At 40.5% G+C, this 26,076-nt stretch overlaps 1 protein-coding gene across 1 annotated transcript; it reads right to left on the reverse strand.

Annotated features, from left to right (window-relative positions):
- Positions 1–1,112: 1,112 nt before the first annotated feature.
- Positions 1,113–8,294, reverse strand: dhcr7 (7-dehydrocholesterol reductase). Its single transcript, XM_034116648.1, has 8 exons — positions 8,197–8,294; positions 6,924–7,032; positions 6,021–6,243; positions 5,804–5,894; positions 5,098–5,311; positions 4,378–4,582; positions 3,232–3,363; positions 1,113–2,505 (listed from the first exon to the last, which is right to left on the reverse strand). The coding sequence occupies exons 2-8, from the start codon at positions 7,028–7,030 to the stop codon at positions 2,041–2,043; spliced, it is 1,437 nt and encodes a 478-aa protein (XP_033972539.1). The 5' UTR covers positions 7,031–7,032; positions 8,197–8,294; the 3' UTR covers positions 1,113–2,040.
- Between the last annotated feature and the right edge of the window lie 17,782 nt (positions 8,295–26,076).

Raw genomic sequence — 26,076 nt, forward strand, 5'->3', positions numbered from 1 at the left:
TGGTCCCATGTAATGCAATGCAATGAATCTTGTGCATATTGCATTAGCGTTGAACGAATGCAAGGGGAATCAATGAGTCTTCCATTATCATAACTGATTTACATCCAACTTGTATCATTACAGATATGGGAGACCCACTGATGGGGGGGGGGGGTGCAGGGAGCAGGAGGGTGCTTACATGGCATAATAGGTTGCCAGGTGTCATGGATAACTAAAAACACTTGAGAACAAGCTGTCAATCATTGACGTCTTCACCTACAATAATGCACCTAGAACATTTATTTTGCATTTGATACCAATGTAGTTTCACTCCAATGCCTTTTTTAAAGGAAAGATCTTGAAAGATAACATTCAAGGTGAATTGCTAATATTGAAACGTTGATAAAACTACAGCATAAGGTCAATTTAAAGCTGTCCTGCAGTTTCTAAATGATATCTTATCTACAACCATGAAGGTATACTTTCATTCTCAATTGTTGTCGTTACCCTTTATGGTGTGCAAGCTTTCCTTCTAACACCATTAACTTTATATTTGTACTGGAAAATAACTATTTCCCACGAAATAGGGATTTACTAGGCTATATATACAATTTTTACAGTTGATTAAAAGTTAAACAAATAAGCTTGCCTGAAGAAGACCTTGGTTAAGATGTTACAAAACAAAAAAAGTTTGATGCTTATGCAGGTTTTGTTCTAGTTTTGCTTTTTTGATTCATAGTATCCACTGAGATTTTGTTGATCAGTGCACGAATGCTCAAACTAAATGATGATAGGACAGTAAGTGTTACAACATAGAAGTGCATTAAGCAAATGATGCAGTGGTTTGGGTGTGGATTTGGTAAATGACAAAAGCATATTTACAAGCTTTAAATGGACAGTGAAAGGACCATAACATGTGTATTCTAAGCTGTTTGTATGTTTTTAGGTAAACCTACGCCACCTATGGAGATATGTATACAAATACAAGTCTCTTTACATGTAACTGACCACTTGGATTAGCTGTCATCTGCTGCCCCCTCGTGTTGAACATCAACATAACATGCTGGGGTGCAATTTATGTCTTACTGTTTTGTTTGTTATACATTTCCCAATTTGACTTTCATACCCACACATATCTTGAATCCTTTTTTATTTGCTTGTATTCATACAGAATAAATCAACCAAATATCAACCTTTTGAAGTGAATTATGTTGCTATAGGAAAGGCAGTGCTGGCATACGGAAATAATATCAAACAGCACACATATGATGTTTTGACACACACAAAACCAATCCGACACAGAGATGACACTTTTTAAAGAGACAGGCCAGAGAAACCCTTAATCCCATTGGTCCATTAATCCCTTCGACAGCAACAAAATATTATTGTCTATATTGATGAATACATTTTTTTCTCTTTCATTTGAAATGACTTGGTGAGATAAAAAGCCCCCATCATGGCTACCTGAGCTAAGTGACATCATCATCATTGATTATGATTATGAGCAGCAGACAAGGGAACAAAAAGGTTTTAAACTCACAAAGATATAAAACAGAGAAACTTCAAATTCTCATATTTGAGAAAGCATAATCAGCCATGTTGTGTCTTGATAAATGATTATCAAAATGGCAAAGTGCATTATGGGAATGTCACAGAATGTTGTGTGTTAGAGAACTGACTCCTTCTCTTCCTGATATTGGCTTTGGGTGGTTTAAGATGTGCTTGGTCTTACTAGCTCCAAAATATATATTGTATTGTTATTGAAATAGTTTTTAAGTATGTTAAATGATCACATCATAACGGAAGCAGCATACTGGTGTATCAAACTGCCTTTAAGAAGCAGGAAAAAAAGAGCACTTAAATGTCTGTACCTGCATATTTCTTAAAGAGTGTGTCCAGCTCTTATTTACAAAAACATATTATTGGAATGTACAAAATGTAGTGTAAAATGTTCAGTATGTTATCTTCTAGACATATATAAAACACACAATACATTCCAATGTTTGAATCTATGTAGCCCCTACCCCTGTGGGTCCTGCCTCCCCTTTTGCTGACCCCTCTCTAAAACACCCCAGGAATGAGTCGGCGCGGCACAACATCAGTGTAACGCTTCCAATCCTTTCCGTACTTGCTGCTGCAGCGGTGCTCGTCGCGCACACAGCGGTGCACCAGCAGGATGGTCATGTAAACTATGTAGAAGTACGGGAGGATGTGTCCGAAGCCGCAGGCGGCACAGTAAGCCAGGGAGCCCATCAGGTCCCCGGTGTAGTTGAGGTGCCGGGCCAACCCCCAGAAACCTGAGGTCATCAGTTTGCTGTGGTGGAGGCCGCCGTCACCGGAGTGGTACGAGCACTCGATGTACGTTGGCTTACTGCCCCAGATGGAGCAGGAGCCCTCGGTGCGGCGGAACAGATCCTTCTGGTGGTTGGTGGAGCGGAAAATGTAATACCCAACGAGGCCGAGCGACAGCACGGCGAGGGCATGGACGCTGGAGAGCTCCACCGGGTGGTACACCAGGTACAGACCCTGCAGAGCATTTATCACATTAATGTACACTTGCTGAATTTGACAGCAAAACTAATGATTGGTTGAATGACAAGTATTTGATAAGGGATGGCATTAAGACATAGGATATAAGTTCAATATAAATTAGTACAGAAGTCTTGTATTTTACTTTCAACTTTACTTTAGGGCTTCCCAATGGGTAGGCCCCCTGGTGTACCGGCTAAGTAATAACAGGTTGGCAGTAGCCTTGGCTGGAGAAAAAAACCTTCCATGCAGCAAATTCATCCAAATAGATATTATTTTTAACCATATCTTTGAAACTAATATGCACTGTATGAAATGTAGAACTGTACTTTTAATGTTATTAACAACTAACTGTTATTACTGTACAGTGTGTATTGTATGGGCAACCCTTATATTTTAGATTCAAATCAGATTTTTATTTTTGAAGAAACATTTTGATTATTAAATGCATTGTTATTGTAAAAGGTAAGTGATTATCATGTCCACATGCATTTCTAATGAATTTAGCAGTTAAAATCATGTCTCTTGATCCTTTACAAAGGGTGGATCCCATCAGGTTTGCTGCCAATCATTAGTCCTCATGGTGTGATGTGTTGGTGTCAGGGAAGACCCACATAACTAAAACAACGGTGTTTACACACGATGCCACTAAGGACCAGTCATTTCATATTCATGACATAATTGTTACTATGCATTTTTAACATGCATGCATGTGTTTGTTACCTGCAGTGTGTAGAGGTATGGCAGCCACACACAGTCTCCCCAACCCAGATACCATCCGAAGTGGTCGTGGCAGATATCAATAGTCTTCAGGTACCACGCCTCATTCCAGAAGAAATCCAATACATAGAGGCCCTAAAAAACACAAAAAAAGACACAACTTGCCTTTACTACAATGACTCAACAAGCAGTGTTTACTCAAACTGCTTAAGACCCCATTTACACGGGAACGCAAACGAAACGATATCAAAAAAGTATTTTGTTCACACGAGACCACTCGAAAGCGCTGGAGACGCTGTACTTCTGCCACAAAATACACCAAAAGCAGCGAAGAAGACCCCCGAGCATGGTTGCCATGGTTGCCCTTCTGTTTATTCTCCGCGGTGGATTTAGCAACATGTAGTTCATGAAGTTCTCCATGTCCACTTGTTGCTGATGGTTGTGGTAGGGGAGCTATAGATTTTGCACTAACATCTGTAGCATGGTCAGTAGCAGTAGCACTAGCTAGGGCGGTGGTGGTGAAGTCCATAGGGACTTGGCTTGGCAACTGGAAGGTCACCAGTTCAAGTCCCGGAAAGACCAAGTGCTACCGAGGTGTCCCTGAGCAAGGCACCGTTCCCTACACTGCTCCCCGGGCGTCGTACATAATGGCAGCCCACTGCTCCTAAGAAACCATTTCGTTACATAGTACTGTACTATGTAATGACAATAAGTTGAATCTTCTTCTTCTTCTTCTACTGACAGTAGCTACTGACCATGCTACAGCAGTGAGAGGCGGGGCTATGGCTTCATCGTTATCAGGAAAATTATCGTATAGGACGTACCCACGGAGCCGTTTGGCCCCCCAGAGCGTTCCGTTTGCAGATCTATCCACCTTGGGACCCATTATCTTTTCCGTTACGGCCTCGTGTGAGCGAACGGGCTATACGAAAGAGAAAAGTAGCGGATACAACCGTTTGTGTTCTCGTGTGTAAACAGCACCTCAGAGTCAAGAACTCTAAACTTAAATATAAACACACACAACAAAACAGGTCGGAGAAGTTGAGTTTTTCCCAGTCAGTTTTATATCTTGGTGTAATTTCATTTTGCAGGTGTCTGCTTCCACATATTTTCTCAGGGTCATCAATAGCAATTGGTATTCCTCCTTACCTGCAGGACGTTGACCAGGATCATGGAGTTGGTCACGTGACCGTACAGTTCTTGCTGCTTGGCCATGTATGACAGATTGATCAGAGTCCAGGCTACGATGCCGGGCCGGCCGTTGAAGAAAAGCTTGAAGTCGAACCACTTCCCGACACGTGGGTTGAACTCGATGCCCATCATGTAGTTGTAGAAGACGTTCCCTGTGAACTTGCTGCAGAATCACAAAGAAAAAATCTTGATAAGCACTGTGAAGATTATGAAAACAATTGTAGAAAATGTAGAACATTAAGGCTATCTATGGCCACTCATATTCACAGAGAAATATTGCTTTATATTATATAATGAAGACTTTTAACTAGTACATTATTACAAATATTAATGTTTATATTAAGATTTAGTAGCAGTAGCCCTTAGGCTTGGCAGCAAGGGTGCCATCCCCTTATCATTGTGTATTATGTGTATCAATAATTTTATTTTAAATAACGGGTAGGCTATAGCTAGGGCTGGCTCAGGGTTGCCTTGAACATCCCCCTGGGTGCTATACTTCATTGTATTTTATTTAATATTATTTCCCATTAGTTGTATTTTACATTCACATTAGCATTTTGTCAGTTGGATTTTCTATGTTGTAATGTTATTATGTTTTTTTCTGTACAAACTGCAAAGCCACCTGAGACAAATGTATTTTGTGATTTTAAATAAAACTTGAATGTGATCAGTACTCACCAGTCTTCAGCGCACGTGGGGAAAAGGTAGGCCTTTGTGAAAGCATAGGTGGACACAGCGTAGCCCAGTATGTTAGCACACCACATCAGAGGGATCCAGTTGTCAAAGATGATGGTGGGGGAAAACCAGTGGAAGTATTGGGCGTTGGCGTACCACAGAGCATGAGTGATCAGCCAGCACTGCAGCCCATTCACCTCATACTTGTTAATCAAGCCTTAAAACACAGGAGATCAGATTTTAACATACCATTTTGTTGTTTGTTACAAATTTGTATTAATCTCTCCTAAAGTAAAAGTGGATTTAACACATTATATTACATGGCTTAGTTGAATACTCAATTCTGATTGGTCAATTTGGACAATAAGTCTGCTCTTTTTCAATAACAGACCGCTGCTAATTGCGCTGTGATCAAGTAACCATGTGCAGTCATATCAATCCGCAGTAAGAAGTCCGGTGAATTGAACATCAGCTGAGTCCCAAAAAGATATTGGTTTTCCTTCATCAGAATATTCTGCGAAATATTTTTTGATTATTTATTTGTATTATTGTGGAGAGCATGCAGTCCACAACAGACAATTGTTTTCTTAGCGGAAGCATCACATTTAAATTAATACAATTGTGTTAATCAATATCCTGCTTTATAATATTGATTTATTTAGTTAGTGGCCATAGACTTCTATGTATGGGTAAGTGTGTAAGTAATTACCAGCAGGCGTTCGTGCTCCATCCTGCACTCCACCGACATAGCCAGGAATAAACTTGTGTGTAATGTCAGGAACACACATATACAGGAACACCTACGGGAGGAACACACACCCTGTTTTAACACTTGCCAAGATCCCTCCCTGTTTAGCAAGAGCTGGAATGGACACATTATGCAAGTTGCACCTCCCGCACTAATTTTTTGTGCTTCTTCTTCTTACCTGGAAGGACACCCAGATGGCGTAGATCTTTGCAGCTGACCAGGTGAAGGAGGGCGCTCGGGACCAGATGGAGAGCAGGGTGGTCTCTCCTTGGTATAACTCAATCAGAGGCTGGCTGACGGAGCACTGGTACTGATCACAGGCCATCACAAAGTAGAAGACGATGAAAGGGGCGAAGCAGAGGAGGCCTATGACACTGCTCAGGGAAAACCAGTCAACCTCCCTGAGGATGAATCACATGGGAACACAGATTTAAGTTTGGGCTGGGAGACAAAGAAAATATTCAGACATGATTGTGTTGTTTCAGTATTACCAGAACAAGTCAAATGTAGTGTTGGAAGATGAGACCACAACATCAAAGCAACAATAATAACTAGAAAATGCATTTCCTGCTGAAAATGCGTGTGAATGCTGTAAACTGTGTACATTTGTTGCTGAATTTAGCTGAAAATGCAGAAAAAGCTGAATATGTTAGTTGATTTAAAAATTGCAGTAGATTGTGATTTCAGTACAGTTTAATTAATTGTTCAGACCTAGTTTAAATGGTATATGGACTGCATTTATATTGCGCTTTGAGGTCTTTCCGACCCCTTATAGCAGCTTTACATATACATTACATAGTCAGCACTCACCCATTCACACACATTCATACAGAGAGAGGGGCTGCCATACAGGGGGGCCCTGCTCAGCAAGACTAACACACCGTCCATGCCATTGGAAGCAATTTGAGGTTAAGTATCTTGCCCAAGGACACATCAACATGTTGACTGCAGGGGTTGGAGATCAAACCAACGACCTTCCAATGGAGGACGACAATCCACCTCCTGAGCCACATAAACTTGTGATAAAGTAAATTATATAAGAAAATTGCCTATTGCAACCTGTGACATAACATCGTCTCACCATGCTCTCCCCCACTGTGCAGACTGCCCCTCCTCTTCACTGGACTTCCCATTGGCACCGTGCTGGGCTCTTCTCCTGGTGGCTTCCATGGCCACGGAATTTTTCATTACTGGGGAGAGATCAGGTTATCAGGTGAGAATCAGATATCCAGTGGCATGCTGTACTTTGTACTTCTGTCTTTCGAAGACCATACAGTTGCATTCACCAAATAAAATACGTAGGTAATGGCACCAATGACAAGGGGACAAACAATGCTATTTTATACATTTCACAAATAATTTGCCTTTTTGTCTGTACTCTTTTAAGAAGTGTTTCAATGTGAACATGCCATGAAAGGACAAACAACACGTTCCACAAGCCAAACATTAACAAACAGATCTGAGGTAATTGGGAATTAAAGTTCATGTCCATGGAGATGTGGCATACCATAAAGTAAAGTCAATAAATAAAGCTAACTGTTCTCTGGTCAGCTACGCACGCGCGCGCTAACTGTTCTCTGGTCACAGTCACACACACACACACACACACACACACACACACACACACACACACACACACACACACACACACACACACACACACACACACACACACACACACACACACACACACACACACACACACACACACACACACACACACACACACACACACACACACACACACACACACACACACACACACACACACACACACACACACACACACACACACACACACACACACACACACACACACACACACACACACACACACACACACACACACACACACACACACACACACACACACACACACACACACACACACACACACACACGACTCTAGAGCAAATGTAATGATGCAAGTACTTCATGTATGTCATACATATGCGCACAGAAACAATATTACTATCATTTAATAACTATGTTGCATGAAGAGACTCTCTGTTGTCCAGTCCAACATGTCCGTGTTAGCATGTTAACAGCAGCTTGTCACACAGGCAAGTGGGAAGAGGGGGGAGGCGACCCAGCGTTTCATAACGACATAAACAATGAAACCGTTTACCTCTTTTTTTAGTGAAATACAAATCTTTATCTTTTGCACGTGCCCCTTCTCTGACGAAGTAAGCGGAAATAACTGGGTTAAACGCTCAGTACTCATACTCATGTGTATCCTTAACGGTGCTATATAAATATACACAGAGGTAGTGCATTAACCGTAAACACAAGTTGTAGGCCTACCAGGTTAAAAATCCCGTTAGAGATTCACTAATGTACCGTAGCTCACTCACCGGTAGACAGGCCGACAGAAGAGGAGGCAGGCTGCTCTTCCAGGTGCAGGCTATCATGTAACCGCTGGAACAAAACTCACCTCAAGGCTAGAGGCTCCGCCCATAAGACCACTATTTATTAAAATGTAACCAATGATATCCGTGCAAAGGCGGGCCTGGGAAGTGAGGTGGACTCTGATTGGGCAGTACTAACTGGAGCCACCAGCTCCTGACAAAGACACCAGTGGTGGAATCGTTTGGTAAACAATGAAAATGGAAACATTATGAAATAGCTGTCATAGTATCTTCGCCAAACACTGTCCTTTGGCACCCTCGATTCTTATAATAGGTTGTTATATCACAATGTTATTAATGACAGAATCAAAAAGACAACGTAACGAGAAATCAGCAACATTATAAAGGAACAAATTTAAATTAGAAAAAAATAACTGAAATGCCTTTTTCAAAAGCAAAACTCTAATTTCAAACAAAAATGATTACACAATGTCAGATTCTAATAGCCTACTGAGTACCCAGTTGACGTTTAATTTAATACTGGTCTTGAACAGAGGCATGTTAAAAAACATATTTTGTTACACAAGACTCAATTGAATTGCAGTTAAACAGTTATTGTATTATGGTTTTGTCTCTTTAGTACTTTCATACACATACATACAAATATGGTGTTTAATTTAAAACAATATTAAAAAAAATACAATCACATCAATACAGAGACTAGAGGCCTGTACGACGAAGCCGGTTCAACATAACCTGGATATGTTTGAGTTACCCGGTTTACCTAATCCATTGGTTCTCAAACAGGCCCCCCCCCCCCCCCTTTGGAGAAAAAAAAAGTCGGGCCCCCCCAACACAAATAGTCACGTAATGAGCCAAGTTCACATTTATTAAAATACATCAATATGGAAGTGATTTTTTTAGTTTTTTGAAAGGAATTTTCAAAAAACTAAAAAAATCACTTTGCTGGAACAGTGATAATAAAACAATGCTCCATAATTCTGTGTGGTCAAAAAAATAAATACATAATACAATTGTGCAATCCCTTTGCTAGAACAATACGTTATAATACTTTGCCACTTTGCAATCTGTGCAAAAAAATGAAAAGAAAGAAAATGCTGATATTTGGCAAAAAAGTGTGTCTTATCATTAGTGTCTGCAATGAGCTTGTGTTGCACTGCACATTTCTTCAAAACGGGGTTGCAGGCTCAGTGGCGGCGCCAGAGATTTCTTTTGGGGGTGCTGTGGGGTAGCTTGACGTTTCATAGAGGGTGCTCAAACATTTAGGGTTTCCCATTAATGTACCGGTCGCTACAGTGGAATTCTCTACTGCAACAATCCCCACGCAAATACACAGTACACCAGCGACTCTTACAATGAAGGCTCGATAATCAGCTCACCTAGGTGTAAGCAGGGGTAAAGTGCTATTTTTATAGGTGGTGTGTGGACCTCACATAGGGGGGTCCGGGGGCATGCTCCCCCGGGAAGATTTTTTTTTAAATATTGAAGTTAAATGCATCAATCTGGTCCGTAGATCTCTTCATTACATCTCTCAACACCCATTTGAAACAGAACTGTAAACAGATTTTCTTTTTCTTTATGGATATTTTACAAATCACCCTTTTAAACTTTATTCTTTTTTTACTGTCATATAGTATTTCAAACCTGTTTTTCACTCATTCTCTTATTTATAAATGTGTGCCTCGGAAATAATTGTTTACATTAATCGTGACCAAAACATTTGAGACCCACTGAGATAACTTAGACTAAAGTTAACTATCTAAACACTCAGAGAGTCCTTTAGTTCAGTTGTTGAAAAAGCTCCTTATATCCGTTAGCGTAGCACGCTAGCACCAGAAGCTAACAACAACGATCTCCGGTACCGGTGCGCTCCCTATCTCTCTCTCTCTCTCTCTCTCTCGCTCGCTCACGCACACAAAATGGCTCGTTCCACACCAGTGGCGAGCCGTGAGCTTTATACCTAGGCCCTCTGACCCCCACCCCTTCCTTCGAAAAAAAGACGTTATTACGTCACAGCGTATACTTCAGCGGAATATCAAAACAACGGCCTAGGGTGCAAAACGCATCAATGACAGCGACCCTCTACCACACAAAACAACACCTGTGAACCCAATTTGTGTTCTTTGACATTGAAAATGATATTGCATTGTGTTTGTTACTTTCATTGCAGTTGTATGTCTTAAGTGTAATTTGGCATGCTTTTATTTTGAAGGCGAGTTCACGCTGTTGACAGGAAGTTGTTGTTGCTATGGAAACAAGAAAAGTTTCACAGCGGGTGGAACTCGTCATAAAGTCCGCGATAATAAAACCCACCCATTTAGAGGGAAGATATGATTGGTCAATTGTACTGTCATTTGACATTACTCTCTCGTTTAGTTACTATAGCGGGCCCTCTGTGAATCGCAGAGAGGCCCGCTATAGTAACTGACATTCAAACAGAGACTGAACAGGCAGATTCGAAGGATTTATTTCTTTGGAAATGTTATTTTATTAAATCAAGTTTTTTTTCGGTAAAACTAATGAAAAATATAACAAAAATAATATTAAAAAAAAATTTATTTTTAAAAAATATATTTTTTTTTAATGTTTTTAAATATTATTTTTTGGAATATCTTAGGCCCTCACAGAGGGCCTAGAGGGCCCTGACGGCTCGCCACTGTTCCACACACACACAGAGCCGAGCTTGAATGAAACACAGAGACCCAGAAGTAATTGTACTGTACTGTATCATATTATTTTCGAATCAATAATGTTTCAAATTATGATTTTTTATTTATTTAATTAATTTTTTTAATAACCATTTTTCCTCCTGGTCTCTCGCGCCCGGCCCTGTCATGCCTCTGCGCCCCCCAGGGGGGGCGTGCCCCCCACTTTGAGAAACACTGACCTAATCCAAAACAAACGCGCTCTCGCTAAACGGTCCTACGACGCTGGTTATCAACTCGTTAACTCAAGCCAGTTTTGCCCTATGTGCGCGTTCACATAAAAGGGGCGGGGCTAGCAACATTTGACCAATCACAAACATGGAGAAGCGCCCTGACAGCGCAGCGTCTAGCTTCCTGAATGAAAAGTGAACTATAATATTAGACATATGAAGAAGTTAAACTTTCATGACTTAAACACTTTATCCAGGATAAAAGACACATAGCTGCACCTGCAAGGTGAATACAGCTGGTAAAAGAAAAAGTGTTTGAATGCGTACATTAACAAGTTTATGATATCACTGCCCCGTCTAAGACACGAGTGGATCTGACTTTAATTACATTTGACTCGAGTGTTTCGTCAACTTAATGTGTTGCTTAAAATAATACTTCTGCATACAGTATGTGACACTGTGTTGCACGGCCAGATACGGCTCAAGAAGCTGACTCAGATAAGGAAATATATGATACATTATGATGTGATATGATGTGATATGAATGATAATGGGACACATCGACGTCTGCACTCACAGTGCCGCGGACTGTACGTAATGTTACTTTGATCCGGTTACTTATGTTGTGGCAGATATTTAAGTAAGCTTTCTTAACGCTAATGTTATAATAGTCAGATTGCTCTGAAGATGGGAGGTGATATTCTATTCATTTTCACATTCACACAGTTAGTTGATTTTTGCCGGCCGTCTTTCCTGCAACGGCAGTCTAAACTGTATTTCCTTTCTCCTGTAATATGACTTGATCGCTTTAAACTCCGCACACTGAGCTCTGATTGGTCAGCAGACGGTGCTTTCACTAATTTGATCTCTTATCCTGGAACCTATAACTGCTCCGGACCAGGCTAGCCGTTCAGCATAAGTTACCATGGAGATCTAGCCCGCTAAAAAGAGAACCAGCGTCGTAGGACCGGAAACCCAGAGTTTTCCCTGAAGTTAGCTCGCTAAGCGAAAATCCCGCTTTGTAGTACAGGCCTCTGCTCCGGAGCAGGTTAGCCGTTCAGCATAAGTTACCATGGAGATCTAGCCCGGTATGAAGTGAACCAGCTCGTAGTACCGGAAACCCAGAGTTTTCCCTGAAGTTAGCTCGCTAAGCGAAAATCCGGCTTCGTAGTACAGGCCTCTGAACACTAAATAACTATAACCTGACCAGAGAGCCTAAAAAAGGTCAGTTTGGTGCCAAGATTTGGCACTTGGAGACGGTGGAGGATTACTGCGAGTGCCTCCTGTGAGACCCATATTAAATTAAAGTCATATTTCATTTTCCGTGCAGTGCGCAGTTACTGCCAATTGTTCTTCTCTGCAATTAACTTTATCTTTTGCGTTACAATTTTTTTATTAATTTTTTACAATTCTTCTTGCTAATTGCAATAGTTACTCATACATGTTCTGTGTGTCAAAGGTTCTTGGGTTTTATACTTCGATTGTTTAGCACTTATGTCAGTAATGCAGTTTTGTCAGGTGCATGAACATAAACCAACCACTAGAGGGTAGCATTCAGCTGTTACATTATGACACTGCATACACACCACCACCACCACCAAATGCCCTTATAAGAGAAGTGCAGTTGAATTGTATATCTATTTTTCAGCTTCTTAAATCAAACCAGTCTAGATGTGAAACATAGTGCGGCATCAGGCATTCAATGAGCAGGACTTGTCTTTATGTAGGAGTTCAGCATTCAACTGGTAGATTGTTCAGGAAATTAATCCTCCCAGCTGAATCTTTATTGCCACTGAGATGTGAGGATGCCATGGACAGGCTTGGGGAGTAATGGATTTCAAGTAATGCAATTACGTACAGTAATCAGGAGGATACAAAACAAGGAGACCGTATTCCCTTGGAGTTACATAAATTGTATAATACATGATCATATTACCAGTACATTTAGAAAAATTGGGATTAGGATCACAACATTACAACACACACAGAAAAGATCGATATTGAGATGCACATGCTCAACATTTTTATTTTTGCTTTGTAAACTGTACGTGCTCATGTTGGTCTATGACTACTCCATCAATATGCCTAAGAAAAGACAGGTTTTTCTTTAAAAAAAACTCTGCAGACAATTTTTTTTAAACAAAATGTTGTATTTTCTAAGGTTTAATTGTTTTATTTTTCTAATATAATACACTTAAAGGTAGGGTAGGTAAGTTTGAGAAACCGGCTCGAGATCGCTAGAATTTGAAAATACACAACCGGAGAAAATCTGCCACTTCCTTACAGAGCCCCTCCTCCAACACACACGAACGCGCACATTCGTGAGGGCACGAGATACATTTGTGCACAGATGGAAGGCTGACAGGCCAGTTATTTTAGTCGGGCCGGCTAATTTTTTTATGGATTTTTTGTCAAAGCATTTAAGATATTCATTGCTATCGGGATGTTAAGAGCATTCCATGGAATATAACAAAAAGTGTATCTCGAGCCGGTTTCTCAAATGTACCTACCCTACCTTTAAGTAAAAAACATCTTATTACTATTTATTTTCTGTCATATTTATTTGCATATTTGATTTTGATATAATCCAGAAGTAACGGGAAGCAATCAGGTTACATTACTTTAATGATGAGATACTCAGATTACTGATTCTATTGTTTAACAGGTATAGGTAACTAACCCTAACCCTAACCCTTCATATTTCTGGACTTTCTTTTTTGACTGATTTTTGTCCAGTGTGAAAGCTAGTGGGAACGATGTCCAGTTGTCATAGTGTTTTCTAAATTGTCGGGATAGGCCTGCAAAAGACAGAAAAATTACTTGACTGACTCCAATGTTTTAATGTTATATCATATCTTAGTCTTGAGGAAAACAAAAGTAGTGGAGAAGATGTGAGAATACTGTGTATTTTTATATCCAGTGTAGGAATGTGTTGAAATGCGAACAGTTGATCAGGGGTATTTTCTATTGCACTACTGGCTCTTATATTGGGAGTGGGGATACATTCCTGTCTCATTACTTGTGGCTTTTTGTGCCACGTTAGACATTCCACCATCATATTATCCCCTTCATGTAATCAGCACCACACGCTCCCTCTGAAACGCTCCAGGACTCTGACCCTGCTGCTCGGAAATGTAGCCGTGTGCTTTTTGGACAGTCTCAAACTGCTTTATTGTCATCATATGTGTGATTTTCTGATTATCCCGATTTGGTTCTTCTCCAGGTCTACTGGTTTACTGTAAAAGAACTTCTGCATTATCAAATGACCTCACTCTTTCTGATCTTTGAAACATTCTTCTAAGTCTGGTATTGCTTCTCTTTTCTTGCAGTGTGTGTTGTTATGTAGCAGTTCACTCAGTTTGTTTCTGCAGTCTTTACTGTTCTCCTTCCTCACTTCTCCACTCTTTGATCAGATGTTGCTATGCTGTATCCAGACAGTGTGATGTATCTGGGCCAAGCAGCAGACATCACTGCTTCACAATGTGTCTGAGAAAAAGAAGAAATGTTCTGCTGCTGGCATCTTTTGTTACCTTGTGAAATTTGCTGTAAAAATGCACCAGTCTGCTCTCAGAAAGCACTTTCATATTAATCCCAGAATGCAACATGTCAGAATTATTGATGAAAAACCTGTCAGTGTGATAATCTTCATTATTCTGAGTTAATAGACTCAAGACACAAGCTGGGGTACTTACTTAACCATCAGCAGTCAAACCATTTTAAACTGTGAAATTCAGAATTAATATCTCCTTAATTCTAATACACCAGTATTGCAATATGAATGTCATATATTGTCATATTGTTACTTTAACCTCTTGTGTTGATACAACACGTTTTAAAAAAAAATGTATTCATCTTTTATTAGACATTTTAATTTGACTTCTTATGTTTATATAAATATATTTATTTTATCTTTTTTTTACATTCTAACTTTAACTTATTGTGTTTATATAAATATTTGTATTCTTTTTGTATTGTTTATCATTTATTTATTATAAACTTAATGTAAGTAAATAATTATTTTATATAACAGTAATAGTAAATCATATTAAAAAAAGTCAGCTCTCAACAATCAAAAAAACAATGATGAACAAAGAGGAAGTTACAACACATTATGGTACAATAACAATTAGTTAGATTCAATCAGGAATAGGAGTACATAGTCATAAAGATATTGTGCTTTTGGACTTTTACAATACATATATTTGTTTAGTAGTATTTTGTTTAGATATGAAGCAATCCAAAAAAATATATATTTCTGTTCGAAATATATTGCCTCAGTAATTATTTTATGAATCCCAAACTCTTGTCCTCAAGTTAGAAATCAGACGTTATATTTATACTTTTAGTCGAGAGAACCATGGTGATGCTAACAAAAGGAAAAAAAAAATGTCCGTAGTACTTTATACTAAATTATAAGAAATGATTACCAAGTCCAGGGACGAATGTCTGTCTGTCTGTCTGTCTGTCTGTCTGTCTGTCTGTCTGTCTGTGTGTGTGTGTGTATAGCACATATGTGGGAGGGAGGGCAGGTTGCCTGACAAATCTTGCTCTAATCAGCTCCCCTGGGAGAGTGCATGTGTGTCTGTATGCATAGCAGTGTATGCAGTCGCGTACAATATTCAGAATGTATGAATATTGTGTATCAATGTGTCGCCATGAATGTGCATATATGTGTTTGTGTGTGTGTGGGTGTGGTGTGTGTCCCTTTGTTGATGTGTTAGTTTCTTATAAATTCGAGGACCTTGCTGTATCAGAGACGCAGGGCAACACAGCTCTTAAATAATTTACTATAAATGAAAGTGAAAAATGAACGAGAGCAGATCCTCTCTCATGTCCTTATGTGAATGTCCACCCCCCCTCTTCTGCTTCGTTAGACTTTGTCATCCAACACATTTTATTTTATTTTATGTTCAGCCCTAAATAAATTATGCAATTCAAACATAAACATTGTCAAACCTATCAGGCTACTTATGGCTCGTTATTTGTGTTGATATGTTGCCGTTCTCTTTACTTTCCTTCCTCCCCCTTCTGTTGTGACATGAATGCTCCCACCTTCACATCCCTCACCTATGATCTACAGAACCCTTTTTCTCAGCTGCATGTTTGAATTTCATCAGAAAATCTATTTTTCACCACATTTGTTCTCATATGGGGCAACATGAAGGTTCTAATCAGTAGCTTAAAGCTACCTTCACATGATCCACGGTAAAACAGCTCTGTGCTGACCCTTTGACGCGCAACCAATGAGATTACAGCGGTCTGAGACCACGAGTCGTATCCAGAATCAACACAGGCAAGCAGAGGAGGTAACCACACAAACAAAACACACAGCAATCATCAATCCTTCACTCTCATACACTCGGCCCACTACCTTGAGGTGAAATAACAATCATGTGAAGAGAAGACAACTTATTGATATTCATTTGATTAAGACCAGAAATATTTGAATATAGTTTAAATATATATTTCTGAACAATGGAAACACTGAATCACCCTATCTAAAGCAGCCCTAACGTTTCCAACTTTTGACATGTATAAATTGTTTTCCATTGACAATACCCTTCATCAGTCGGTAGGGGCCGCTACTTCAGTTTGGACTGTTTAGGATGGTGTTTTTTGCTTACACACAGCATCCATCTCTGTTTTTAATTGCATGACCGTTTTCTTTTGTCTGTCTCAGAAGAACGTGATCCGCTCAGCCGGTGTTCTTAACGGCCAGAGATCGCTAGATACGTGGAGAAGCAGTGTGTAGAGCCAGCATTTTTTTTAACATCCAACAGTAAATTAATGGTTTATTTTACCCAGATCACAGTTAGTGATTGTTGAAGAAGTCGAAGGTGGACAAACCAAGAAGATTAATGTTGTTTTGTTCCAAAGTGTGTTTTTTGGTGAGTTAACGAGACTATATGTAAACATACATCTACTGATGCATCTGGACACATCCTCAGTGATGTTCCTGGAATCATCGGGTGTTTCGGGTCTTTCAACATCATACACCCTCCTCCAGGTGACCCAGCTGGGGCTGATCAAACCCCAGCTTGTGTCCAGATGGCGAGCTACTATTTCCTCCACTTCTCTCCCCTCTTGAGCCACAGCCATCTGGATGCTCTCTCTGCCGCTTTGGTGCTGCGAATGGCTCTCCTCTTCCTTTCCCCCTCAATGCCCATGGTACTTAGGGCTCTGGCCAAAGAACGAGCAGCAAAACCCCTGCACCCAACCTCCACTGGGAGACACCTTGCTCTCCAACCAGCCTGCTGGCAACTGTTAACCAGTCCTGTATACTTGAAAAGCTTCCTCTTAAGAGCCTCTTCCAAACGATCTTCCCATGGGACTGTCAGCTCCAGAAGTACAACTTGCTTGGTGGAGTCAGAGACAAGGACTATGTCTGGTCGCAGGGTGGTTGCTGCGATGTAATTTGGGAACTTCAGCTGTTTCTCAAGGTCAACCAGCAGACGCCAGTCCTTCGCAGTGGTCAGGATGCCTGCAGATGTTTTCTAGGTGCGTTTTGGCTGCTCTCCGGCTCTGACAAAGGCAATGGTCTGCTTGGAGGGTCTGGACTGCTTTGCTGACTCGATTCCTGCTGCAATAGCTTCAGCTACAGACTTAAGGACCTGGTCGTGCCTCCAACGGTACCGTCCTTCTCCGAGCGCCTTTGGGCAGCAGCTTAAGATGTGCTCCAGGGTTCCTCGCTTGGAGCACAGTGGGCATGCTGGTGAATCTTCTATGCCCCATATGTGAAGGTTTGATGGGCTCCCAAGCCCATCAAACCTTCACATATGGGGCATAGAACACTGCCTGAACAAGAAACTTGATGCGATGTGGCTCTGCTTTCCAAAGCTCAGCCCATGTTACTTTTCTCTCGATCGCATTTTCCCATCTTGTCCATGCTCCCTGTTGTTTCATCCCCACCACCTTGCAGGTTCTGGTCTCCTCAACTGCTGCTCGCCTATAAGCTAGCCTTGGCGAAAGACAGCTACCTGGTTTCCGAAGGTGTACGATTGCCTGTGTAATGAGGACAACGTGTACGAATATTTTATGGGTTTAATTGGTTAATTTATTTTACTAAAGAAGTTGAGAGATCTTAATTTGATGTTGTTGGTTCACATATACTTCAAACGGCTAAAATAGTTGTTCTGGAGCCCTGTCCCAGAAACACCTTGCAGAGCTCTGCAGTTTACTGAATGCACTTTTCTAGCTCTCAATTAAGAGCTTGTTCAGGATTTTGTCAACATGATGGAGGTCATCTTATTCAGTCTCCTGTATTATGTCACTGGAGACACAGTCTGAGAGCGAGCAAAATGATGCTGAGTGCTGATAGTCACACAGAGAACCTTTATAACAAGGTTATTTGTCAGTTGGACTAAGAACAACCAGATCATGTCACAAAAATGTATATTTACTTGTACAAAAATGCATCTTTAATTCTCCTTAAATAAATGTTACATCATATCAAATGCATTGTACTTTTACAGAATACAACATAGGTCACTTTTTGATTGATTAACAGTGAACTTATCCAACAGTCTGTCCTCATCATGTTGCATTTCCTATTACAGCACTCAATCCCAAATAAAAGATGGAGAATTGATTACGGGGGGAAAATAAAAAGCCTTTAAAGTTAACTGTGTTTTGCTTTATTGAGAATGTAAAGTTCAAGAGTTTAAGGCAGACTACATGTATCCTCTGTCCTTGTCCTAGAAGGGACCTGTAAGCAGTGCTGGGATCATTTCCTAGATTTGTGATTGAGTAAAAGCACTCAACCCCAGATGAGACCACCCTCAGTAGTCTACGTTACTTTTAATGTCATGAATGGACTGTATGCATAACAGGCACTTGGGCCTTTGGGGCACTCTCACGAACAGATAGGACACACATAATAACTGCACCAACAGACTGTTTCATATGCCTGACGCCCCAAGATAAATAGGAAGTACACACTAAAGTAGATCTTGCCAAAAGTCTATTAAATAAGAGATATTTTCTGACTGTGAAACCACTCTACTGCTAGGTTTACCATTTCTGCTATCATTAATCAATTCTCTAATCTTGAAGAAATATACAGTATATCAACAATAAAGCAACATTATTGGTAAAAAAGTCTGTGTTTTTATCCTTGACACGTAATGTGACTGTCAGTCAACCATCATAGAGTTTTATTTTTAAGCAGCTACAGCTTTTATAACATTTATTGTTAAGTACAGATAAGCAAAAAAGCTGAAAAATGTTGAGGAACATTTTCATTAAAGTAAATATAACCTGGAACAGTTGAAAGAGCTGAACCCTCACAATCCTTGCTGCCCAACGACCTTTCCATTACAACGATCTTAACCATTCAAAATCAATGCCTTAGATTAACAAGAGTCAAAGACCTGACTGTCTTTTCTGATTCTAACCCTGAACCCCAAACCCAACCCTAACCAGACAAATGACCAGACAAAGAAGCATAGAAGCAATTTCCTTCAGGACATAGTGGAGACCAAAACGAGAGCAAAAACAGAAAGTATATTAAACCCATGTTTATAAGGTGGACTCCAACAACCATTCAAATAAATAATAATAACATGTAACTGTTTTCTTGAGCATTTGAAAGACAGCAGAACTCTTACGATACTTGCTGCCCAACGACCTTCAATCCCAATGATCTTAACCATTCGAAGTCAATGCCTTACCTTAAAGGTGGGGTAGGTAATTTTGGAGAAACCAGCTCGAGATCGCTAGAATTTGAAAATACACAACCGGAAAAAATCTGCCACTTCCTTACAGAGCCCCTCCTCGAACACACACGAACGTGCACATGACCAATGAGGGCACGAGATAAGTTTGTGCACAGATGGAAGGCTGACAGGCAGGTAGGCCTTCATTCACATTTTTTGGTTACATTCTGGTTATAATTTGTGATTTGAAAACTAGATGGAGAACATCTCAGCATTTAGCAACTTGCACCAGATTTTTCCTTCAGGAGGCGGTGGAGACCAAAAATAGAGCTAAAACAAGAGAGTATATTAGACACAAACACCACTCAAAATAAACAGGAGTATTGCTAACATGGCTAACATGTATGCCATATCGACTTTAAAGGTGATATTATATTGAAAGTGTATGAAACTTGTTTAAGCCACCTTGAACCAGCATATCATAAATAAATAAAGCTGCTGATGTGAAAATCAATAATAAACTGATTTTCACCAGCGGTTGTGGGTCCGTCTATCTTTGGTGAAGTGTGTTCTTTTTCCTTCATTGCTACTAAATGATGCCAAATAAAATACATACAGTACACAGTTTTTTGGCTGTGACAGCTGTGATAAAAAAATATGATATCCAATATATTTTTTAATTCACCTCCCGAATTCTGTGAGAGGCATGATCATCTTCAAACGTATGCAGACGTAGGCTCAGGCGTGTTGCAGATCAAGCCCCTGTGTGCCAGCGTGTGTGTGTTCCTCTGAGACTGCTCTGTGTGTGTGTTTCTGCCAGCATATTGTAAGCGTGTCTGTTTCTATGTGCATCTGTGAGTGTATTTCTGCGTATTGTGACGTATGTGTGTTTGAGTATGTTTAGTCTGTGAGATGCGTCAGTAACTGGGGCAGAACAGATTGTTGCTGATGGCTGTAGGCGAGCACAGACCTACATTCTGCTCCGCCATACAGAGGAGGAGGAGGAGGAGGAGGAGGAGGGGGGGGGGGGGGGGGGTGCAGTAGGGTTATACAAATTGGGGTTTCTCCATCACTCCTCTTCCTCCTTAATCTCCCTTTTTCTATTTCAACCTCCCACTCTGCTTTTCTTGAGCTTTTCAGTCTGTTTTCTGATCTGTCCTCTCCTCTCCGTTCAGCTCTTCGTGTTGTCTGCTCTGACACTTGACAGACACAGAGACTTACTCAGCACACTGAGAGGAAGTGACTCCCGAAACGAGGGAGAGAAAAGCCAAAGAGATAGAAGAAGGGAGAGAGAGGAAGTAAGATGACATTGATGGTGCGTTAATGTAATAAAATAATATCCTTCTCGGTTCTAGTAGGAGTCCTCAAATAATAAGCAGAAATAGACATACTATAGTGTAAGATTACTCTGTTACAAGGTCCTGCATTCAAAATATACTTAAAATACCCATATAAAAGCCAATTTTAGAATCATAGTCCCTCTGTGGGACTAATAAAGGAATTATGATTCTGATATGAAATGACTAATTTATGGCAATTGATGCATTAATGTGTTTGTCATAGCTGCTAAATGTGGAGCTAATTTTAATTGTTTAATTGTATACTGCCGCTGGAAGTCTTAAGCAATAATTAAATAACATGTTTCCAATGTCTTCAGAGCTATGTCTGTGTTAACTGTCCGCCTTCAAAAGGGGCGCTCTGAACATACCAGTAGGCATAAAGGGGCCTACACATCAAACTGACACCAAAGAACACGTCCCGACGGAACACAACTGTTGTGTTGCCTCACGTCTCCTGCGTCTTGGCCAACAGTCGCACTGGAACACACCGCAAAGACTTCAGCCGACGGCCAAGAAGCACGTACGAACTGCACATGCGTGATTGGCAATAACTCTCCTTACCAGCAGGCGGCGGTAGTGTGTATTCGTCATTCAAAAGACGCAACAACCGGTAGACAGACTGCGTGATACACTGAGAGAAGAAGAACAGACTGCGTGATATAAACAAACAACAAATAGCGTGTGCGTTCCATTTTCACTCTACAACGAGAAGCTCATGGGGCTTTCCCGAACCTGTGTCGAGAGCTGGAGTTAAATGAAATCTCAGATTTGCCTTCTTAATAGTTTGTTTGGGTCCATCACTTCCGTTTCGCTTCTCATGCTCTGATTCGCTAAGCTGAACAGCCAATCAGATTGACTTCTTTGGCCGACGGCCTTTAGCCGACAGCCTCCCGATTCAACATGTCGAATCGGCGGCGGAAGGTGTCGGCATGGCCAAAAAGACACGATGGTGCAGGACACACCAATCTGAGTAGGGCGACAGGACGCTCATCAACGGCCAGACATCTATCGACATCTATCGATGGCCAAAATCGGGTTGGTGTGTCCGGGCCTTAAGATGCTAAAATGCTAAAAGGTGCTAAAATGCTGCAGCACATGTACTAACCAGAGTTAGGAAAAGGGACCACATTACTCCTGTTCTGGCTGCATTACACTGGCTCCCTATAGAACACAGGATAGAATTTAAAATTCTTCTTCTCGCCTACAAAGCCCTAAATGGGCAGGCGCCATCTTACCTTAAATAACTCATTATACCCTACTGTCCTACTGGGCATTGCGTTCCAAGAATGCAGGGTTGTTGGTTGTTCCTAGAGTCTCTAAAAGTACAATGGGAGCCAGAGCCTTTTCTTATCAAGCTCCACTTTTGTGGAATCAGCTTCCAGTTTGTGTTCGGGCGGCAGACACCCTATCCATTTTTAAGAGTGCGCTTAAGACCTTCCTTTTTGATAAAGCTTATAGTTAGGGCTGATTAGATTCAGCCCCTAGTTTTGCTGCTATAGGCTTAGTTTGTCGGGGGACACCTTACTTCTTCCTTCTCTCTGTCTGTACCTGTGTACTCTCATGTTCCGAAGAACCCAGCTTCCCCACATTTATTTTTGGTGTCTATCTACGCCGGGATCCTGAGTCGTGGCTGATCCTGTTGCTGCGGTCCTGAGTCCTGGATCGCGAGCCCTGGATCTTGAGTCGTGGCTGTGCCTGTTGCTGTGGTCCTGGATCATGAGTCCTGGATGGATATCCTCGTGGATTCATCTTCTTATTATAGACACACGCATTTCCAAACATTTGGACTACCAGTAGCTTTGCCGATATCTGTGTTGATAGGTAATAGATTAAGAGCAGTGAATCATCTTAGATACAGGAAGCGCTCAAATGTTTTTGTGAGTTTATCAAATTTAGCAGTGATTCCATGTCAGCCACAGCTTGTTACAAAAAACCTGACTGATAGTGTGTTTAACGACCTTAAACTAGCTTTATTAAATGTCAGGTCTTTGGCAGGAAAAACATCTTTAATCAATGATTTTATCACTGAGCACAATCTCGATTTTATGTTCTTAACAGAAACTTGGATTGAACAAAATAACAGTGCAGCTGTTCTTATCGAATCAACCCCTCCCAACTTTAGTTGTATGAGTCAGGAAAGAATGCATAAGAAAGGGGGTGGAGTTGCTATTCTGTTCAATGATTCCATTCAATGCAGGAAGACATCTTATGGGGACTTTGCTTCTTTTGAATATGTGGCCCTTCAGCTGAAATGCTCCTCTCGAGCTCTGTTCCTAAATATCTATAGACCACCCAAATACTGTGCAAGCTTTTTTGATGATTTTACCAAGTTGCTGTCTATAGTGTGTATTGACTTTTACCGTCTAGTCATTGCTGGTGATTTTAACATCCATGTTGACAACCCCCAGGACAGAGGGGCTAAAGAACTGTTTTGTGTTCTTGATAGCTATGGACTGACTCAGCATGTGACGGAGCCCACGCACAATAAGGGGCACACTCTGGACTTAATTATCTCAAAGGGTCTGAATATCTCTGAGGTTGTGGTGACTGATGTTGCACTCTCTGACCATTCCTGTGTTTTCTTTGAGAGCTCTATTTCTGTTCACAAAAATGTTCAAAAAGAGGTAACCACAAAGCGATATTTAACTGAAAATACTAGGGAAATGTTTACTCAGAATTTTTCTTCCACACTTGCCCCTGCTAACATCTCAGTAAATGGGCTAGTAGATCATTTTAATTCAAAAATTAAAAATGTTATAGATGCCATTGCTCCAACTAAGGTAAAGGAAGTGTCTGGCAAAAAAATATCTCCATGGAGAAAGGCCATGATCGTGAAAACAGAAAAAAGAGAATGTCGAAAAGCTGAACGCAGGTGGCGAAAAACAAATCTCCAGGTTCACTTTGAAATCTATAAAGAGAGACTTGGCCTTTATAATTTGGAACTGAAAAACGCACGACAGTCTTTCTTCTCTGACATCATTACCAAAAACAAAAACAACACACGTGCCTTGCTTGCTTCTGTCGACAGACTAACTAACCCCCCAGTGTCAGTAGCCTCTGAATTTCTATCCACCAGGGCGTGCAATGATTTTGCCTCCTTCTTCACTGACAAAATTCAGAAAATCAGACAAGCAGTCAGTGCCTCTGCATCAGGTACAGCAAATGTGTTGTCCCTATGTCCACCTAATATCAATTCAGACATCATGACACAATTCCATCAGATTAATGATAAAAACCTAGAGGACATTATTCAACTTCTGAAATCCTCCTCCTGCTGCCTTGATATTATTCCAACAGGATTTTTCAAAGATGTCTTTCATTGCATGGCCTCAGATCTACTTCATATAGTAAACAAATCTCTTCACTCAGGTATTTTTCCACAGGCCCTGAAAACTGCAGTCATTAAACCGCTCTTAAAAAAGAATAATCTAGATGTTTCAGTAATGAACAATTACAGGCCCATATCAAACCTGCCATTTCTAGGTAAAATCATTGAAAAAGTTGTTTTTCAACAGTTGAGTAACTTCTTGCATTTAAATAACTGTTTGGATGTGTTCCAGTCAGGCTTTCGTCCAAACCACAGCACTGAGACTGCTCTTGTAAAGGTCTTCAATGACATCCACTTAAACACAGACAGTGGCAGAACTTCAGTGTTCGTATTATTAGATCTCAGTGCTGCGTTTGACACTGTTGACCACAACATATTACTAGACCGACTGGAAAACTGGGTGGGACTTTCGGAAACAGTTCTAAATTGGTTTGAATCCTACTTAAAGGACAGAAACAACTTTCTTTCTATAGGTAAATACACATCTGAGTTGACAAATATGACATGTGGGGTACCTCAAGGCTCCATCTTGGGGCCTCTTCTCTTTAACGTCTACATGCTACCACTGGCTCAGATAATGAAGAACAACAACATAAGTTACCATAGCTATGCGGATGACACACACATTTACGTAACAATTTCACCAGGAGACTATGCTCCAATTCAAACACTGAGTAAGTGCATTGAACAAATCAATGACTGGATGTGTCAGAACTTTCTCCAATTAAACAAAGATAAAACTGAGGTAATGGTTTTTGGAGCCAAGGCAGAACGTATAAAAGTTAGCACTGAGCTTCAATCTGCAATGTTCAAAACAACAGATAAAGCCAGAAATCTAGGTGTAGTCATGGACTCTGACCTCAGTTTCAATAGTCACTAAAAAACAGTTACTAAATCTGCCTACTATCACCTAAAGAACATACCTAGGATTAAAAGACTAATGTCACAGCAGGATTTGGAAAAACTTGTCCATGCTTTTATCTTCAGTAGACTGGACTACTGTAATGGTGTCAGGTCTCACTAAAAAATCTATTAGAAAGCTTCAGCTGATTCAGAACGCTGCTGCTCGAGTCCTCACTGACACTAAGAAAGTGGATCACATCACTCCTGTTCTGAAGTCTTTACACTGGCTTCCTGTGTGTCAAAGAATAGATTTCAAAATACTGCTGCTGGTTTATAAAGCTTTGAATGGTTTAGGCCCAAAATACATTTCTGACCTACTGCTAAATTATGAACCATCCAGATCTCTCAGGTCTTCAGGGACTGGTCAGCTTTCTGTCCCCAGAGTCAGAACTAAACATGGAGAAGCAGCGTTCAGTTATTATGCTCCAAATATCTGGAACAAACTCCCAGAAACCTGCATGTCCGCTGCAACTCTGACTACTTTTAAATCCAGGCTGAAGACTTTTCTTTTTGTCGCCGCTTTTAATTGAACTATTCACATCTTAAACTGCACTGTAACTTTTATCCATGTATTTTTTTTTCTTTTAATGTTTATTTTATTATCTTTTCTTTTTAATGACTGATTTTAAATGCCATTTTCTTAATGTCTTTCATTTTTTGTAAAGCACTTTGAATTGCCTTGTGTTGAAAAGTGCTATATAAATAAACTTGCCTTGCCTTGCCTTACCTATGTTGTAAATGTATTATCTTTTCAATTTACACTCG

This window comes from Trematomus bernacchii, unplaced genomic scaffold, assembly GCF_902827165.1.
Source record: "Trematomus bernacchii unplaced genomic scaffold, fTreBer1.1, whole genome shotgun sequence".
Lineage (NCBI taxonomy): Eukaryota > Metazoa > Chordata > Actinopteri > Perciformes > Nototheniidae > Trematomus > Trematomus bernacchii.